This window comes from Polistes fuscatus, unplaced genomic scaffold (genome assembly GCF_010416935.1).
Source record: "Polistes fuscatus isolate 324 unplaced genomic scaffold, CU_Pfus_HIC Scaffold19, whole genome shotgun sequence".
Classification (NCBI taxonomy): Eukaryota; Metazoa; Arthropoda; class Insecta; order Hymenoptera; family Vespidae; genus Polistes; species Polistes fuscatus.
The window spans coordinates 1,496,249-1,513,653 of NW_025113095.1; the positions used below are offsets into that span (position 1 = coordinate 1,496,249).

Sequence of the window (17,405 nt, forward strand, 5' to 3'; positions counted from 1 at the left end):
GATGTAATAGAACGATTAAATTAAATTGAACAATTTTAATAACAAAATAATATTTCCCATATCATATATTCGTACGCCTATAACGACAATTTATTTTACAAAATGTTTGATATCGATCGATATTCAAATACTATAGCATTTCGTTTAATTTCATCTTAAAATTAGAATATTTTGTATCGATTTTTGCGCATCATCCTTTCCCTATCTCTTTGATTATTTCAATTTGGATGGTGTACGAAGGTAAAAGATATTAGCTAAGCCAAGTTACAGCGAGTACATATATGGAGGTGAAACAGCTCGGTCACAAAGGACATTCCATTCCATCTTACGTTGGTTGCATTAGCTTTGTCCCGCTACTACTGTGCCTTCTCTCTCTTTCTCTCTCATCTTCTCCTCGTTGTCGGGTCAGAGGCAAAGGGACCTAAGTCCTGGACTAAAATATTCTCGAGCATGCTATCCTCTCTCTGCAAGAGTCCAATCCTCCGCCTCCTCCTCCTCCTCCTCCTCTTCTAAATTTTTCTCCTCTGTTCTTCAAAATTTAAAATATTTGCTACTTCATTCTTTTAAGTTTCGCGTCACGAATTTCATTAGATTTCTAATATTATTTTATTAGAAATGGACAAAGATGATAATCGATCGATGCGAAATTTAATAGGACACATGGCGAAACACAAAAAGCTATTCTATTCTCTCGTGTCTGTAATCGTTATCGTTATCTAACATCCGCAGAAGATAAGATAATGCTTTACTCGTAAATGTTCGTGGAGTAAGTTAACGCGTCAGGTGAGAAGAACAAAAAATACGGAGTAGACAGCCTCGTGTAAATGCATATTCCCTCGCACATTCGTAAATGTACAAATAGTAAAATACACGTATGCACATATAGAGACACATAAACGTGTAACACTTACGGAATACGTGGAAGTGGTACACGCATGCACCACATACGCGAAAACGTACACGTATATAAGATAAATGTCATAGTTAGTAATAAAATACAATATTAAACGTTGTTAAGAGGTTGATTCATTTATGAAAATATCTGTATTACATAAAAAAGAAAAAAAAAAGATGCAAGTCTTGCAACGTGCAGTCGAAGCACATTTTATTTTGTATTTTTTTTATACCGTTTGTTTATCGACGACCCAATTTGGAACAACGACAACGTCATCGTTTCTTCTTCTTTGTTTTCTCTCTCTCTTTTTTCCAGTTTTATATTACGCAAAATGCGATTTTTCTTCTTCTTTTTTCTATTTATCTTTTTTTATTCTCCGAGGTTACTCCATGGTAACCTTGAAGATTAATTACTCATTGACAGAAAGAGACGCTCTCTCGAGTCATTTCGAGTTGTTTTTGAAGTTATACTTCTTTTGGCGCGTTTGGAAAAAAATAATGAGAGCGAATTTTTACGATGCGTGCGTTTAAAAAAGGGCTAAAGTAAATACGAAAAGAGTGGGAACAGCTGCATTTGATTCACGCGGCAAACTCGGCGTTCTAATTGCTACAATTGGTTGTCATTGTTCTTAAAGAGACACGTGTGTGTGTAAACGTGTTTAGATGTGTCGATAATTCTTATGTGTAAAATGTCTGGTAGTAAAGGATAGGGTTAACATCGTGAGTGTCACCGTCCTCAATACAGTTACTCGAATTTTCCCTCCTTTTTCTTTTTCTCTTTCATTATGACATCAAATTGTCTTTATGGTGTTATTAGACGTTTACAATGTAGCCTCGAATTTGATATTACCAAGAAAATCCTCGTCAAATTTATCCTGCTGCAAATATTTATATATATATATCGCGCGCGTAAAAACATTTAAAAAAAAGTATTAAGAAGAATAATCCACACCATGGGAATTCGAAATAAAAGTAAGAAGAAAAAATAATAAAATGAAAGTTTCTAATAAAGATATCGAAAGATACTTAATGACGAAGACAACGACGATGTTAATGATAATGACAATGATAATGGCAATAGTAATAATCGTGATAATGATAATGACGTTCATAGATTTGCCCCTTTTCTTGTATAAAAAAAAAAAAGAAAAAAGAAAAAAAAATATATTAAAAAATACAAAAAATCTGGGCAAGAGATATCGGAAAGGCAAACATTGGCAACATTTCTTAAGAACATTTAATGAGTATTATTAAAAGAAAAGTATAGTTATGTAGGTGTGTATGTGTATGTGCGTTTGTGTATGCGTTTGTGGAATGGACCGTACGAGAGTTTGCCATTGAAAATGAAGAATCCGGTTAAATGTTCTCTCCCTCTTTTTCTCTCTCTCTCTCTCTCTTTCTCTTTAATGATCTCACTCACGATCGGTCACAGATTTCTCGTACGATTTTATCGGCTCTAATTCTATATGGCGAAACGTTCAAATATTATCTGCTTATACAATCTATAACGAGTTTTCTGATTAGAAAGTACGAACACACAACGGGAATACAACTACACATAACACGCACTCACGCATGCACGTATACATATAATACACACACACACACACAGACACAGGTAGGAACTAGCCCGTTACTACAATCGTTATGGTATTACCCTGCTTGGATAATTATGGGCACGCGACCATAACACAACCTTTTCTCGTCCCATCATTTAATATCCATTGTCGTTTCTCGAATTATAACTATGGTTGGGTTAACAATCGTTGTTGAAAATCAATGATTAACGATATTAGGCGCGATGACCGTCATCGTGGATCTTTAATTAAGCAATTTAATTTGTCTTCGGGAAAGATCAGACGATTTTTATTTGTTTATTTATTTTTTTATTCAAACATTAACGGGAATTACTCATTTTTACATAACCAGAATAAATATTAAAAAATAAAGATAATATAAAGATAATATAAATATCAACTCAAAATTATTACTGGCCGGAAACGTTAAAAAACTTCAAGTGTCTTTATTAACAACGAAATAACAACAAATTAGTTTACCGTTGGATTTCGAGGATAATGGTACGTTGAAATTTTACCGATACCGATACTTTTTTTTTCTTTTACTTTTGCTGATACTGTTTTTACTTTTAAATTATATTAAAATCAGATCGGATAAATTGGTCAAAGTTCAAATATTTCGTTTACTCTGTTTTACGAATCGATTCGTCGAAAAGAAAATAAAAGAGAGAGAGAGAGAGAGAGAGAGAGAGATATTGCAGAGACGTTAATAACTTCTCGGTATTTCATTAAAAACACGGTCATTAAAAGTGACGTACAATTTATTAAAAGGGCCCCCTTTCTCTGAACATTATGAATAATCGTGATCGCGTTTATTTCCCATAGATTTCTTCGTGGAATTCGTTCATTCGCATATAATTCGTTCCATGCGCAGTTCGTCCCTTTTCGATTTACATAGAATCGATTGCACGATTAATACGATACTTTAAAACGATTTCCTCGACGTTCGATTCTCTCCCCCTCTCTATCCTTTTTTTATATATACTATGATATTTATTTTATTTGCATGAAAGTGCACCTGCTTTAAGAAATGTATTTAATTTATATATTAATTATGTATATTAAACGTATATGTACACGTGAGTTCGTTGTATCGAGAAGAGGAGGAGGAGGAGGAGGAGGAGGAGGAGGAGGACCGGTATTGGAGTAGAAAGGGATGGCCGGCTTTTAAAATCGCCAGGTTCAGTCCTTTTTTGGAAACTTCTTGCAGTAGGTAGGATGAAACTTTTATACGAGTCTCGTGGTGTCGTCGTTCCTACGCGATCCAAGGAATCATATTTTGCAATTGGTTGGAAATTAAGTTGAGTAACGTTGTTGTTGGTTCGATCGGATCCTTGCTTTACCCAACAGAGAGGAAATATAATAATAGGATATGCATTATATATGTTATAGTATATATAGAAACGTAGGGTTCGATTATATCAAAGGTGGATTTTATTGTACGTAAGATTTCTCCAAGAAATCGTGCGTCACCTGCCGTCTCGATATCGATTATCGATTCGCCGAGCCGTCGTCCGTCGATCTCCTTCGTCTCGGTTCGATTAAATCGCTGAAGGAGGAACGAAAGAACGATCTGGCACACCTTGGGAAGAAGAGAGTACGTTAACACGAAAACAAGCTTATCGAGTTTATCGACTCGTTGTTTGATCGTCTACGCGATCGACAAATCAAATGATTCATCGTCCATCCAATGATTTTCTCTTATTTAACACTGACCATTTCTCAACGTACTATTATATTTCGTCAAACCTCTATCAAAATTACTTTAACTATTATTTCCTCGTTACTTGTTTTCCCTTTTTCGTCGTAATTCATTCGTAATATTGTCTTAAAGCAAAAAAAAATCTCCTCTCGCTTTCCGTGTTCTATAAAAATGATCTATAAAAATAATCTATAAAAATAACGCGCGAAGAGATCTTCATCCCCAACTTAAAGCAACCCAAAAGAGAAAAAAGAGAAAACGAGAGACAGCTACAATACGTTAATCTGAAAGTTCCTAAAACTGATCTATAAAAAAAGCCTAGATCTTCGTAACTTCATAGATCATTGTGGCTCGAAACGAGACCAACTCGAGTGAAAAAAAAGAAAAAGACAAAAACTAAAGGGACGACATGTATAATACATAAATCTAGATGGTTCGTAAAAGTGAGATCCCCGGCGGTTGGGCTGGAACACGTGCCCTTTTGGTCGTAAGGGCGATAAAAATATATCGAATGATTTTTCATCGATTGGACAAGGACTAAAGCAAGTGATTGCGAGAGATCTTGGATCGCGAGTAGCGGTCACGAGGCGCCGTTCCTCCGAGAAAAACGATCCGCCGAGCCAGACATCCGAGACAGCCGCCTTTCTTTCTCTTATAAGCCCCCCTTCTACCACCCTACCCTACCCTACCCTACCCTTCCTTGCCCTCTCTCTTTCTTTCTTTCTCTCTCACACTTGTACTCTTCTTCCAATCGGTCGACGGTCCCCTTTCGTTGCCCCTCTCTCTCTCTCTCACTCTTTCTCTTTCTTTCTTTCTTTCTTTCTCTTTTTCTTTCCTTAGAAAGAGGAGGAGAGAGAGAGAGAAGAAAAAGGGTGTGGGGAAGGGCAGAGGGGCACAGGGCGTCTCGTATTGGCGCCATCCTGCTGCCACTGCACGCATTATTCCGTACGCATTTTTATCATATCGATGTGGACGCGCGTATGTGTGTTTGTGTTACTTACTTACGTTCTCCGCGTTTCACTCTAAATAGGCTTGTTTGATTTCTCATCGAAAGTTCTTCGGAATTTTTAAGGGATTTTCTTTCTTTCTTTTTCTTTTTCTTTTTTAAGATAAGCAGACGTTCTTGAAACTTCGTAGTTATTGTATTTACAGAAAAAAAGATTAATAATATCAGGGATATCTAATGAACTATAAAATAAAGATATTTTCTAATCATTCTTAATCTTCTTAGAGAGAGACAGAGAGAGAGAGAGAGAGAAAAGGGCGAGAGATGGAGAGAAATCAAAAATGTATGAGTTTCGGTGTTCCCGATTTCACTTTTTCATCTTTTCATTTTCGACCATAAATTTTGATGGGATATAAAAGATAAAGAAATAAAAGAGTAAAAAAAAGAAAAAGAAAAAAATGTGTAAGAGCGCGTATATGCATTCTCAGGTATTATGAACTTATAACATGGGTGTAGAAAGAGAGAAAGAGAGACCTTCCAGTGGATTCTAATTTAAGCATAAGATACGCACGCGATACTTAGAATGCATGTTTCTAAATATATGTGAGAGTTTAAGCGAAAGATTGCTCCTAGCTCGCGTGAACTTCTACGATGACGGAATATAAACTGAAATCCCCCCACGTGAAAAAGAGAGAAAGAAAGAGAAAATAAAAAAGAAAGAGAGAAAGAGAGAGAACGACATCGCGATCGGATTTCTCTTTCCATCGGCTAATAACAGCTTAGACTCTATCTTAATTACCTAGACGCATATCGCGACTTATTAATTTGAGATCATTTATAAATACGTTTAATTTTTTACCAACAACAAATTCAGTCTTATCCTTAAGCGCGTTTATTTGCAAACGTAACACGAATTTTTCATAAGATCGATATACGATCAAAATCATTTTCAAATTGCTTTCTAACATTTCTTCCTAATGATTAATATAATACTTTGAGAATTTTTTATCGAATATTATAATCATTACTTTATATATATATTTCTTGGAATAAATTTGAATTAATTTTTGATCTTATACGTTGTCCTATAATTCGAACATTCAAAATCAAAAGGGGTGTCGAGAGAATTGAAAATAATTTGCGATGCAAATTGGGAGGGCAGACGAGATTTAAAAATTCGATTAAAAATTATCCGTCGATACGAAAAGATGACTAAATCAGTAGTTATAGTATATACCAAAGAGATTCCTTTGAAGGAAGGAATGCGAAAAACGAAGGGACTCGTGTCACGCTAGTGGAAAGGGAAGATTGAAGGAGTAGTCCTGTGGTAGAAGGGGGGGATATGAATGAGAGGAAGAAGGGGAAACATCACGCAGGATGTACCAAAAATTCCAGGTCTCTCTCTCTCTCTCTCTCTCTGTCTCTCTTCTCCACTTAATCGCGACCTGTTCTGAGGTATCCTTCGCACACGTACGCACAGAGATACCCACAGACGCGCACGTATACAAATATCCATAACGTGCAATCTTCTTTTCAAATATGTACATTCGTTGCATACAAATATATAAATGCATACCTATATAGAATATACATGCAGTACGCGCAATTTTCTTCTCTCGGATACATTTGTTCTATACAAATATATTTACACGGCGAGGGGGGTGGATATTTTCTCAACGCACACATTCCTTGTATACAAATCTATATCATGCATACAATTACGTGCAATCTTTTTTTTTTCAATACACTTCTCGGATATACACATATTTTTATATAAATGAATACACAAATGCACATGAACTTGCACACATGTATGCGAGTATGAATTTCTCTTAAATATAGAAATATGTATATATAAGTATATAGATGGGATTCTTATGAAAGCAACGTCCAGTTTCCGATCGACAACGATAATAACAGGACTCTAACTACGGTGTATATTTATATGTATAGGTAAAAGCAAAGGAACACATGGATATATCGACTTTATGCTCGTAATTATTCGCGAAGTCGGGCAAACTAATCGCGAGAGAGGATTACTCGGTGAGAACGCGTATACGGTAAGCTCTCCGTTACTATATATAGACATTTCTAATGCATTCTCTCTATGTATTAGAGAGAAGGTTTTGTTGCAACAAAGAGAGAGAGAGTTCTATTTATATTAGAATAATAATATTTCTCTCTCTCTCTCTATCTCTATCTCTCTATCTTTCTATTTAGAAGTGTAACGCACGATTATGCAACGTCGATTGATTTTATTCCTACATTGAAATCTTTAATTAAAACAAAATTAAACTTTTTATATATTAGAAACGCAAACGTAGACGGAGATAAATTAAATAGAAATAAAAAAAAGATAGAAGGATAGAACGAGTTAGGGAGAGGAAAAAAAGTAGAAAGGGAATAAGTAATAAAAAAAGATCATAAAGAGAGAATGATAGATAAAAAATTAGAGAAAAAGAGAGAGTGAGAGAGAAAAAGAATGAGAGGAAGAGATAATAACAGTTTGAGCACGTAGAGCATATGTGTATATCTATATATATATATATATAGTCTTCCATACATCTCATTTGCAAGACGATGATTATTTCTTGCGGCGTTCACGATTTACACGCACGGCATATATTCCTCTCTCTCTCTCTCTCTTTCTTTCTTTTAACACGCGATACGTATAAAACATCTTACATGCATTCTTTGATGCATTTTCATTCCCCGATCGAGAAAGTTTCTAAACTGTTGTCACGTTCAGTGAACCCCTTCCGTCTAGTTTTCGAATGATATTAGACGAATACACTCTCTTCGACACTTCGTGTAATTACTATTTACTAGTATGTTTTAGACCAGTTATGTTCTTAGAACACGCGTGCGCGCGCTTGTGTGCGTTTAACTACAGATGGGCAAGGAAAGATGGAAAACGAGGACGAGACTCGAACAATTGGCAAATCGTGTTTTTCCGTCATCTTCTATATATAGATCGTCTCGATCATTTATCTAGGTCAAACAGATTATCTCGAAAATTCATGTTCGTTGTCAATGTTAAAGAATAATCCCCCGTAATACTATGATTATTAATATTCTTATCATTAGATCGATATTTTGAATGATTTGATAAGTGAATATATTAACAAGGATAAATAATTAAATATATTTTCTTATTTTATCTTGCGTGGAATTCTAATTCTAATAATAATCTCTGATTGTCGATTAGAAGAAAAGAGAAAAAACAAGACATCATCTTTATAGTTTCATTATATACATTTTTCTCATTCTTCTAATATACGCCATAGTCTTTTATAAATTCTATGTCTAATAATAATCTATCTATCTTTCTTCAGCTATCTATTAAAAAAATACGAAAAAAGGAAAAAAAACACAAGATTGTCATTATATAGCTTCATTTTATGTCTACATTCTTCATATTCCTTTCAGTATACTCTACACGCACCTTCATATAAATTCTCATTCTAATTCTAATAATAATCAACGATTTCTATAAATACCAATCGACAACTATCGAGTTTCACCATAGATTCTTTATAATTATCAACCTATCGACTAACAGAAATAAACTAATAATCAGAGACTCCATGTTGAAGCTTTCCTTATGCTATCCTAACGTGCATACATATAGATGCGTACACATTTTATATACTATGACTCATGATAGGAAAATCCAAAGAACATCGAAGATCGTAGCAATGTATAACTAAACACATCAACGATTCCCATGATCAAACATTTACAAGAGTGTGTGTATGTGTGTGTGTATGCATGCGTGTTGGAGGATTCCCATCCTCGGAGCAAGCAGACACGACGCACGCATCGATCTTCCTGTTAGACATTGGCACGCGTGAGATCACGATCGTTTTGCAAATATCATTTCTTTATCGATTCTCAAGTGCGAAAGGTGTATGAATAAAAGATGATTATTATATTGATTCTATATACACGGTGTCTCTCGGAATAATAATCAAATGTTTTAGAAATGATTTGAAAGTATCCAAACGATAAAGAAAATTCATAGAAGTCTAATTAATGGGGGAGGGGGATTTAAAATAATTCATCGTACGATTAAAAAATATAAAACAATGTTCAATGTTAGGTGATGCATCTGGTAGGAACTTTCGTCGATTGTTTTATCTACTGAAAATAATATTAAACATTTTCTTGACTAATTTCGAGACACTTAGTAGGTGTTGGTAGTAATGTTAAATATCGAGAGAGAGAGAGAGAGAGAGAGAGACTTCTCGCATCGATCTCTCACGCTTAGGAGAACAGAACTTCCGTGCTGAGAATAATTGGCACGGTATGCGAGTGAGAGGGCGTTGATCGTAGAAAGAAAAAGGAGAAAAGGGAAGAGAGAAGAGAGGAGGAGGAGGAGGAGGAGGAGGAAATAGAAATCATTGCTTGCTCGTGCCAACCATAAGAGAATTAAGGTGCTTACACGCGAGGAAAGAATTAGGATGATTTCTCGTTCGTTTAGGATTAAATAAATAGGATTAAATACATTTTTCGTGACATAGTTACTTGCTACTTGCTACTGCAAGGTTTGATGAAATCCCCCCTTGTAAGTTTTAAATAAATATAAATTATAATAGAAAAGAGAGAGAAAGATCTTTTTACGACATAGGCTTTGACCTCGAATGAACGCAAGTAATGGCAACGAAAGAGAGTCACGTTACGTGTGACAAGTCCGCACATAACTGCTACTAGTACTTCTACTTACTATACTGTCTCATAAGTATCACCGTACGATTCAATGCTTATCGAGGATTAACGGTCAGGAGTGGAACTCGGCAACAGCAGCAGCAACTAAAAGTCTGAGAAAAGAACACCATGGACGAACGCCATTAGTAGTATCGTATCGGATTACTCTTCTTCTCCTTTCGATGATTATTATCATCTTTCTGACACTTATATTTGGTGTTAATGACGTTTGGTAAAAAAAGTCAATGCATGACCTCTCTCTCTCTCTCTCTCTTTGAAATATCTTACGTGAAAATATTTTGAGAAAGAAAGAATGCGAGTCATTTCTCACATACGTAAAATACTTATAAATATTGGTTGTATACGAAGGAAGTACTCGGAAGTCATTGAAATCTCCATTACCCTGATTCAAGATGGCGTAGCCCGTTGGATGAAATCTCTCGTGAAAAATGCATGCTCCTTAACCCCAACAACATAAATCACTGGGATTTAACGGGCTTCCGAGATACTATTATTATTTTTATTATTATAAATAGAATTTATTGTTCGAAAAGTCCAAATTCGATCGACTTGCATACTCGGTCGAACGGGGAATTTCGATTTATTAGCAATCATTTACGCGTAACATACATGCACGCACGCACACGCAACTTAAACGCAACACTATACTAAAAGCTTTCATCATTTCGTTCAACTATCGATCAATTGCGAGTAAAACTGCAAGGACAAACTATACAAAAAATGGTTTTAAAAATGATCTACGAATTTTTAGCTTATCTAAGAATTTATGGTTAACTTTCTATTATGAAATTATTCGATGTTTTTTGATATTTCGAGTAAGACTCTGTTGGTTTTGAATCGAAATTCCTCGTTAACAGAATAGCGTGGCTGGAAGAAAAGCTTTTATCAGGGTGACTCTTTCTCTCTCGTCGATGCAACGGCGGCTAAAGCACCGAGTGCTCTGGTGAGTCACTCTCAGTGACTGGCTCGTTGTAATTCATTGCGATGATTGAAATTCCCCCTCTCTCTTTTTCTCTTTTATTCTTTTTCTCTCTCTCTCTCTCTCTCTCTTTTTCTCCCACTCTGTTAGAGAAACGTCAAAGGAGCATGCTCGCAAGCTAAGACTTTGTTCACACCGAACGCGAGTTGCTGCCATTGTCAAGACAATTCTTTTGTTACGATTTCAGATCCGTTGATTTGAAATTTCGTTAAGTAATTATTTATTTATAAGGTAAGCAGGAATTATGATATTTTATTATTTCAACTGTTAGGGAAGATTTTTTGTATCTAATGAAATATATTAGCGGCCTAGTCGATCTTTTTCAATTGTCGAAGTCGACCTATTTATTGTGAGTAATCAATATATCGATATATACATATATATATCGACATATCATTACGATCTGTACGGTTAACCTTTCCCCTAGAAGATATTAACAAGATTTGCATAACCTGTATGTGTATACATAAATGCATAATGCCTTGCACGTGTATTACGCGCATTCATATATTATTCTTTCAATTTACTCGGTCGACCGCGTATCGGAAAATAATAAAATTGACATTAATGAAAAATCTTTCCTTTTGCAATTGTAAATAATAAAATTTATAGTAATGTATATATATATATATGTACGCGTTTGAAAAATGAATTGAAATGAAATATCATAAGTTGGGGTTACTGATAGAAAGTCTAAGATAAGATTGATCATGCAGGTATAACATAATCTGTCCACGTATACAGGATGAATTAAAAAAATATTCTACATTATTTTTAAAATCACTCGTACATATTCTCCAAATCTATCGTACTCTCTTAATTAGTATAATATTTTTATTAGAAACATTTTATTTCCATCCAAATGAAGAAATAGTGCAAGAAAGTGTGTGACTCGAAAAAAATACGATAGAAATATTATCGCAAAATCTATTAAATGATTTAGTTGGCGCGTTCGCGCTTGTTCGATACTTCCTGGAAACATGATACGAGAGAAACGATTACTCTCGATCGGTTAGGCTAGTGCGAATAGAAAATTACGAGCGGAAGGATGTAAAACGAGAGGAGGAGAAAATAGAAAAGAATTAGATGGAGAAAGAAGAAAGAGAAAGACTCGGAAAAGAAAAACCTGCAAAAGATATATCTTACTTTTGTTTCGTTCCTTTACATAATTATAAATACAAAATAAATATTGTAATAATTAGAAAATACCGTAAAAAACGAACTATCTATATCTCTCTCTCCCTCTCTCTTCCTTTCTTTCTTTCATTCATTCTTTCTTTCTCTCTCTCTCTTTCTTACTGGTAAGAATTTATCAATGAGTACGAGCTCTGAGAATCGAGCACTCGAAAGTCCAATATTATTAATGGCCCAGGACTTGATACGTCGAATTAACATATTTCAAAATGAAGTACCCCCACCTTCCCCTGCTTCTGTTACGATAGTTGATTCCGTCAGATACGGATAGATAGCAGCTTAATGATTTCTGACACCGATAGAATGTATCTATCCTTTTTCTTTGAATACACGCGCGTTTATGTGCTACTAGAAATAATATATAGAAAGATAATACACATAGTTCTCTCTAATCTCACGTTAACGTCATAAGTAGTAAACAGGCAGGCTGCTGCTGCTGCTGCTGCTGCTGTTGCTGCTAAGAGAACCAGCACGAAATTTTATCTAGATCTTGTTCACCTCCAACCATAGATCTCGATCGTGTATGCGTGTTCCATTTCTTTCATCCTTGCACAACACGTTCAACTGCATTTTTTGTCTTTCATATTTTTTTTCGCGTTAGAATTCATAAACCCATCTAGGAACATTTGGAATTTTTTTTCTACTGCCCAGAAACTTCAATATATATCTCGACTAGAGATATTTATTATATATTTAATTTTTATTTTAACATAATGTTTTTTTTCTTTTTTTTAAGATAAGATAGTATGTTTTTTTTTACCAGTATGAGAAATAAATAATTTCCTAATTGTAGGATCAAAATTAAATGGAATAGAAGTAAATTGATTGGACAGTTAGAGGAGTGTCGCTCATTGTGAACGAACTTTAACGATACTACCAATAGCTGCTGCGTTCGTTCCTCCACATTCGGATTCGCCCATCCGGAGTGGCACGCTCGTTCCATTCCCATCCTCGACTCACATTCAGTATCTACCTGTTGCTCGAACAGTAAAGTCTACACGTTCTCGGGTTTACCTGTTTACTACTACACAGCGGCTAAGAATTACGCGTGCGTGGGTTTCCCGAAAGAAAATCTTTGTTCTTTCTTTCTTTGTTTTTCATTATATTTTTCTTTTTTACATAAATGCACGTGTTATTCTCGTACCTTTCTAAATTAAAAAAAGAAATAAATAAGTTGACGCTTTATTTGTATCGTCCGTTTAAGAACTTATAAACAAACGTGTCAGATTAAAAAAGTTAGAAAATGAATCTTGATGATTATTCTCATTCGACGTTACTGGAAAATATCTACGAATCTTACAACCTTGTGATCATCGAATACACGCTTTCAATGGATTCCCGTTTCTGTTGGTGCTATTTACCGTTCGCGATCGATACCGAATGTGACAATTAAAATAAATGTTTAATCATTCGGAAAGAAGGGATAAAAAGTGTCCGCGTCTTTTTGGATCGATCAGAAGAATCGGCCGGAAGATAAGAAGTAAGCATTTTATCTCTTTTTTTCTCTTTCTTCTTCTTCTTCTTCTTATTTCTTATCAAATATCGAGATACTGTTTTATTTGTATTTTGATTAATCGAGAACATATTTCGTATATTCGGTTGAAATTTAAAATTCTAAGAACAATCTAGAAAGAGACAAAATTGTAATGTTTAAAAAATGAAAAGTGAATTTTATAAGACACCGCGACAAATGTGGAACGATTTCTATCTTTCTTGTTGGATGTGTGTGTGTTGTATGTGTATGTGTGCGCGTGTTCTTATTCATTGTTCCCCCTCGAGTGTAATTTAAGTGGCAAATTAACGTACGATCCTAGTCTCTCTCTCTCTCTCTCTCTTTTCTAATGTTCAAAGTTCCCCTTTGCTTTTAACGATTTAGAATTTTACTATGCAATACGAGACCTTTGTAATAATAGAACATTTTTATATCTTCCTATAATGATTTAAGATAAAAATCGATAAATTGTTATTCGTTATAAGAAAATATTATTCGCGTTCATTCATTTGGAACAATTAGTTAGCCGATAAGACAAGTCGTTTACGTTACGTAACCTTTCTTTTCTCGAATACCTTGAAAATACGAATCATCATCGTAAATTATCTCTTTCTCTTTTTCTATCTTTCTTTCTCGATTACGTTAAATATTATGTGATTTTTTTTTGCGTAATACTTAATCAAATTTATGCAAGAATTTTCTTCGAATTGCAGAGTATGAAATAAATCGAATGATAAAAAGAAACATACATATAATTTCTTTTAATAAATATAATAGAAATAAATAATCGTATTATATAGATAATAACATAGTAATTTCGCGTTAATCGCATTGACAAATGATAAGAATAATAAGAATCGTATTGTGATACGATTCCATGAAAAGATTATGTAAGTTAATGAACGTTCTATTATCTCTCCGAATGAAAATTGTGTCCAATGGCAAAATGATCGCAAGGCTTTCATTAGCTATCATTATACGTCTGGCATACGAATGCATACGAATGCATACGAATGCATACGTGCATAGAGATATATAAATGATGTATACACGTAGAATCAGATTATGCGAATATTCAGAGTGTATAGAAAGTCATGAGATTATTAAAGCTTAGCACAAACTCGTCTTCTAAGCGTAAATTCCTGTATGGTGGTGGTGGTGATGGTGGTGGTGATGGTGGTGGTGATGGTGGCGGTGGAGGGTCTTAATAGAGCCGCTTCTCGTTCTCGCGTGGGTTGCATTGCCGATCTTTGCTCCTAAAGGCAAGAAAGAGACAACCAATAAAAACGAGAGAAAGAGAGAGAGATGGAAATACCTTGTCGAATGCCAAAGTAGAAGCGTCACGGGTTTAATCGATGTTAACCACTTTATCAAGGTTTCCTGAATTTCTAATGTCGCTCCTTCCAAGATTATCTTATCTAGTTGATCTATAGCTAAATTATTCGCTTGTCCGATCTATAGATCTCTGTCTCTCTCTCTCTTCCTTTCGTATGCAATTTACGAACTATCTCGGATGAATTAGAACGTTTTGATATACCGTAATTATGTCATATCGACAGCTTGATATCTCCCCAAGATTAATTAGAACGTTTTGTCGTGTCATCAATTATCTTACATTTAACTACCATTTGTTTTGATTATTTTCTTTTATTTCTAATTAATCCCTCTAATGTTTTTATCTTTTTAATATTTACTTACAGATACCGTTAGAACAAATTTAAACAATGTAAACGGAATATAAACTTTAGATCCTATCTCAAAAGTAATCAAAGTTACCATCTATATATTTTATTATCTCCTCGATAATAATTTTAATTTAAAAACCATTAGCGTAAAATGTTTCGAAATATGAATTAGAAATTTTTCGACCGAACCATAAAGATCTACAAAAGAGAACAATAGATTTCATGAGTAAACCACGATACAGAGAAGAGTCAACGTTTCTCCTCCTCCTCGCGTGGAGTCGAATGAAATCATTCTTCCGAGAATGAATCATGGTGTTCCGTTCAATATTCTTTCACAATTTACTACGACTCATTCTTAGATATCTCCTAACAGAACTCGAACATGACCCATAATAATAAAAAGAAAAACAAAATATTTTCACGTTTCTTTATGTACATTTAAACGATAAATTCTGAATTATTTGGAAGTTCATTTTACCCTTAGCAACAACAACAACAACAAAAATTAGAAAAGGTAAAAATATTAGAATCGAGTTCATTGTATTCGGTAATTATTCCTCGTCATGTAAACGTTCAGCAGACTAGGAAGAAGAAGAAGAAGAAGAAGAAGAAGAAGAAGAAGAAGAAGGAGGAGGAAAAGGAGGAACAGGAGGATATAAAGACTAGGTTGGAAGGATGAAAAAGCGGAAAACTAAGAAATGTATATCAGAAAAGGATAGACGGTGAGCGAAAAAAAAATAGAATATTCCGATCACGTATATGGCAGAGTAAAGCGACAAGTACAAGGATCACGTTGCTCGAACGTGAGACTCCTTCGCTCTGGAATTCCTCGAGTAGCCTTTTGTAAGGCTCTCTTATCTCTTACCGGAGATGCACCCGGAAACAAGTAGACTCTAGCGAGCAAGTAAGCTCAAGTGCATTCCAACCTTTGTACGATCCTTTCTCTTTCCTTTTTCTTTCCTCTTTCTTCTCTTATGGTTAGTCATCTTCTTCTTCGTGCTATGTCACATTCGTCTTTCCCTTTCTAGACAAATTTTCACTTCGATGATACTTCGATAACAACTCTAAAAGAAATTTTTCAAAACGTTGCAACCCCCTCCAACTTATAAACTTTTGAACGATCCTATCTTGCTGTATCTCATTTTAATGGTAATGTTGTTTCGAACTCTACGTTAAACGAATAAATGTTCTAATCATTTCGTTCGACAACTCTAAAGGAAATTTTTGAAAACGTTGCAACCCCCTTCCCGATACATTTACTCCCACCTATAAACTTTTGAACGATCCTATCTTGCGATACCTCATTTTAATGGTAATGTTGTTTCTAACTCTACGTTAAACGAATAAATGTTGTAATGATTTTGTTCGTACTGCTTTTTTCGTCTGTTTCTTTTCCCTTGCAAGCCCTCGAAATGTCGATTAGTTGAAATCCATTGGTAGGGGGGTAGGAGAGTGAATAACGGTTATAGCGAACGCACGTTTCGACGAACATAAAGTGTCTCGTTATCGTTTTACTCTTTTCTTAGCAAGCATTGCGCCATTCGATGACGTTCCACCGACGACGTTCCATCGACGACTACTATAGGCACGCGGCTTATGTGCACTCAACCAACCAACCATACTTCGGATATTCAAAGAGAAAGAGAGTAGTAGTTTCGATCGACAGCTCGATTGTACTATTTCGTTTAACGTTGAAATACGAGAGTACGTCGTCGTGTTCCAAGCGAGAGAATGCACTTTTCTTCTCAAACTTTCCTTTCTTAATATTCTTTTTCTCTTTTTTGTTTCTTTCTCTTAGGATTAACGTATCTCAACGAGAGATCAATTATTTTGTTTAGTTGGCTTCGTAAGATAATTTATCGAGAAAAAGGAACGCGATGCTAAAAGATTGATAGATCCTTGGAGAAATTATCTGGATCATTATCGATCTCTTTAATCCTAATCCGTGTCATAGATTTTTTTCGTTACCTCATTAAGAGATAATTTTATTTCGAAACATCATCATCATCATCATCATCATCATCATCGTCATTTTGTTTAATTACAAATGTACGGTTAATGAGAGATCGATGGATCTTTGAGATATATTATTTAGATCGTTCATTATTTTTCTTTCTTTTGAAACTTTAATAATGACAAATATTTGTCTAATAAAAGAACTATATCTAATAAGTTTTCTTTTGATCCGGATTCGATAAAACGACGCGT

General features: G+C 34.7%; 1 protein-coding gene across 3 annotated transcripts in view; it reads left to right on the forward strand.

The window, feature by feature from the left end:
* The window catches only part of LOC122515799, a 43,714-nt gene that overhangs the window by 16,673 nt on the left and 9,636 nt on the right, over positions 1 to 17,405 (forward strand). The window contains exon 1 of one of the 3 annotated variants that reach the window (XM_043633259.1): positions 12,926 to 13,500. The exons of the other annotated variants lie outside the window; for them this stretch is intronic. Within the exon in view, the coding sequence (XP_043489194.1) occupies positions 13,419 to 13,500 (82 nt within the window). The 5' untranslated portion in view covers positions 12,926 to 13,418. Of the gene's footprint in view, positions 1 to 12,925; positions 13,501 to 17,405 lie in introns of those variants that run through there. 3 annotated transcript variants of the gene reach the window in all.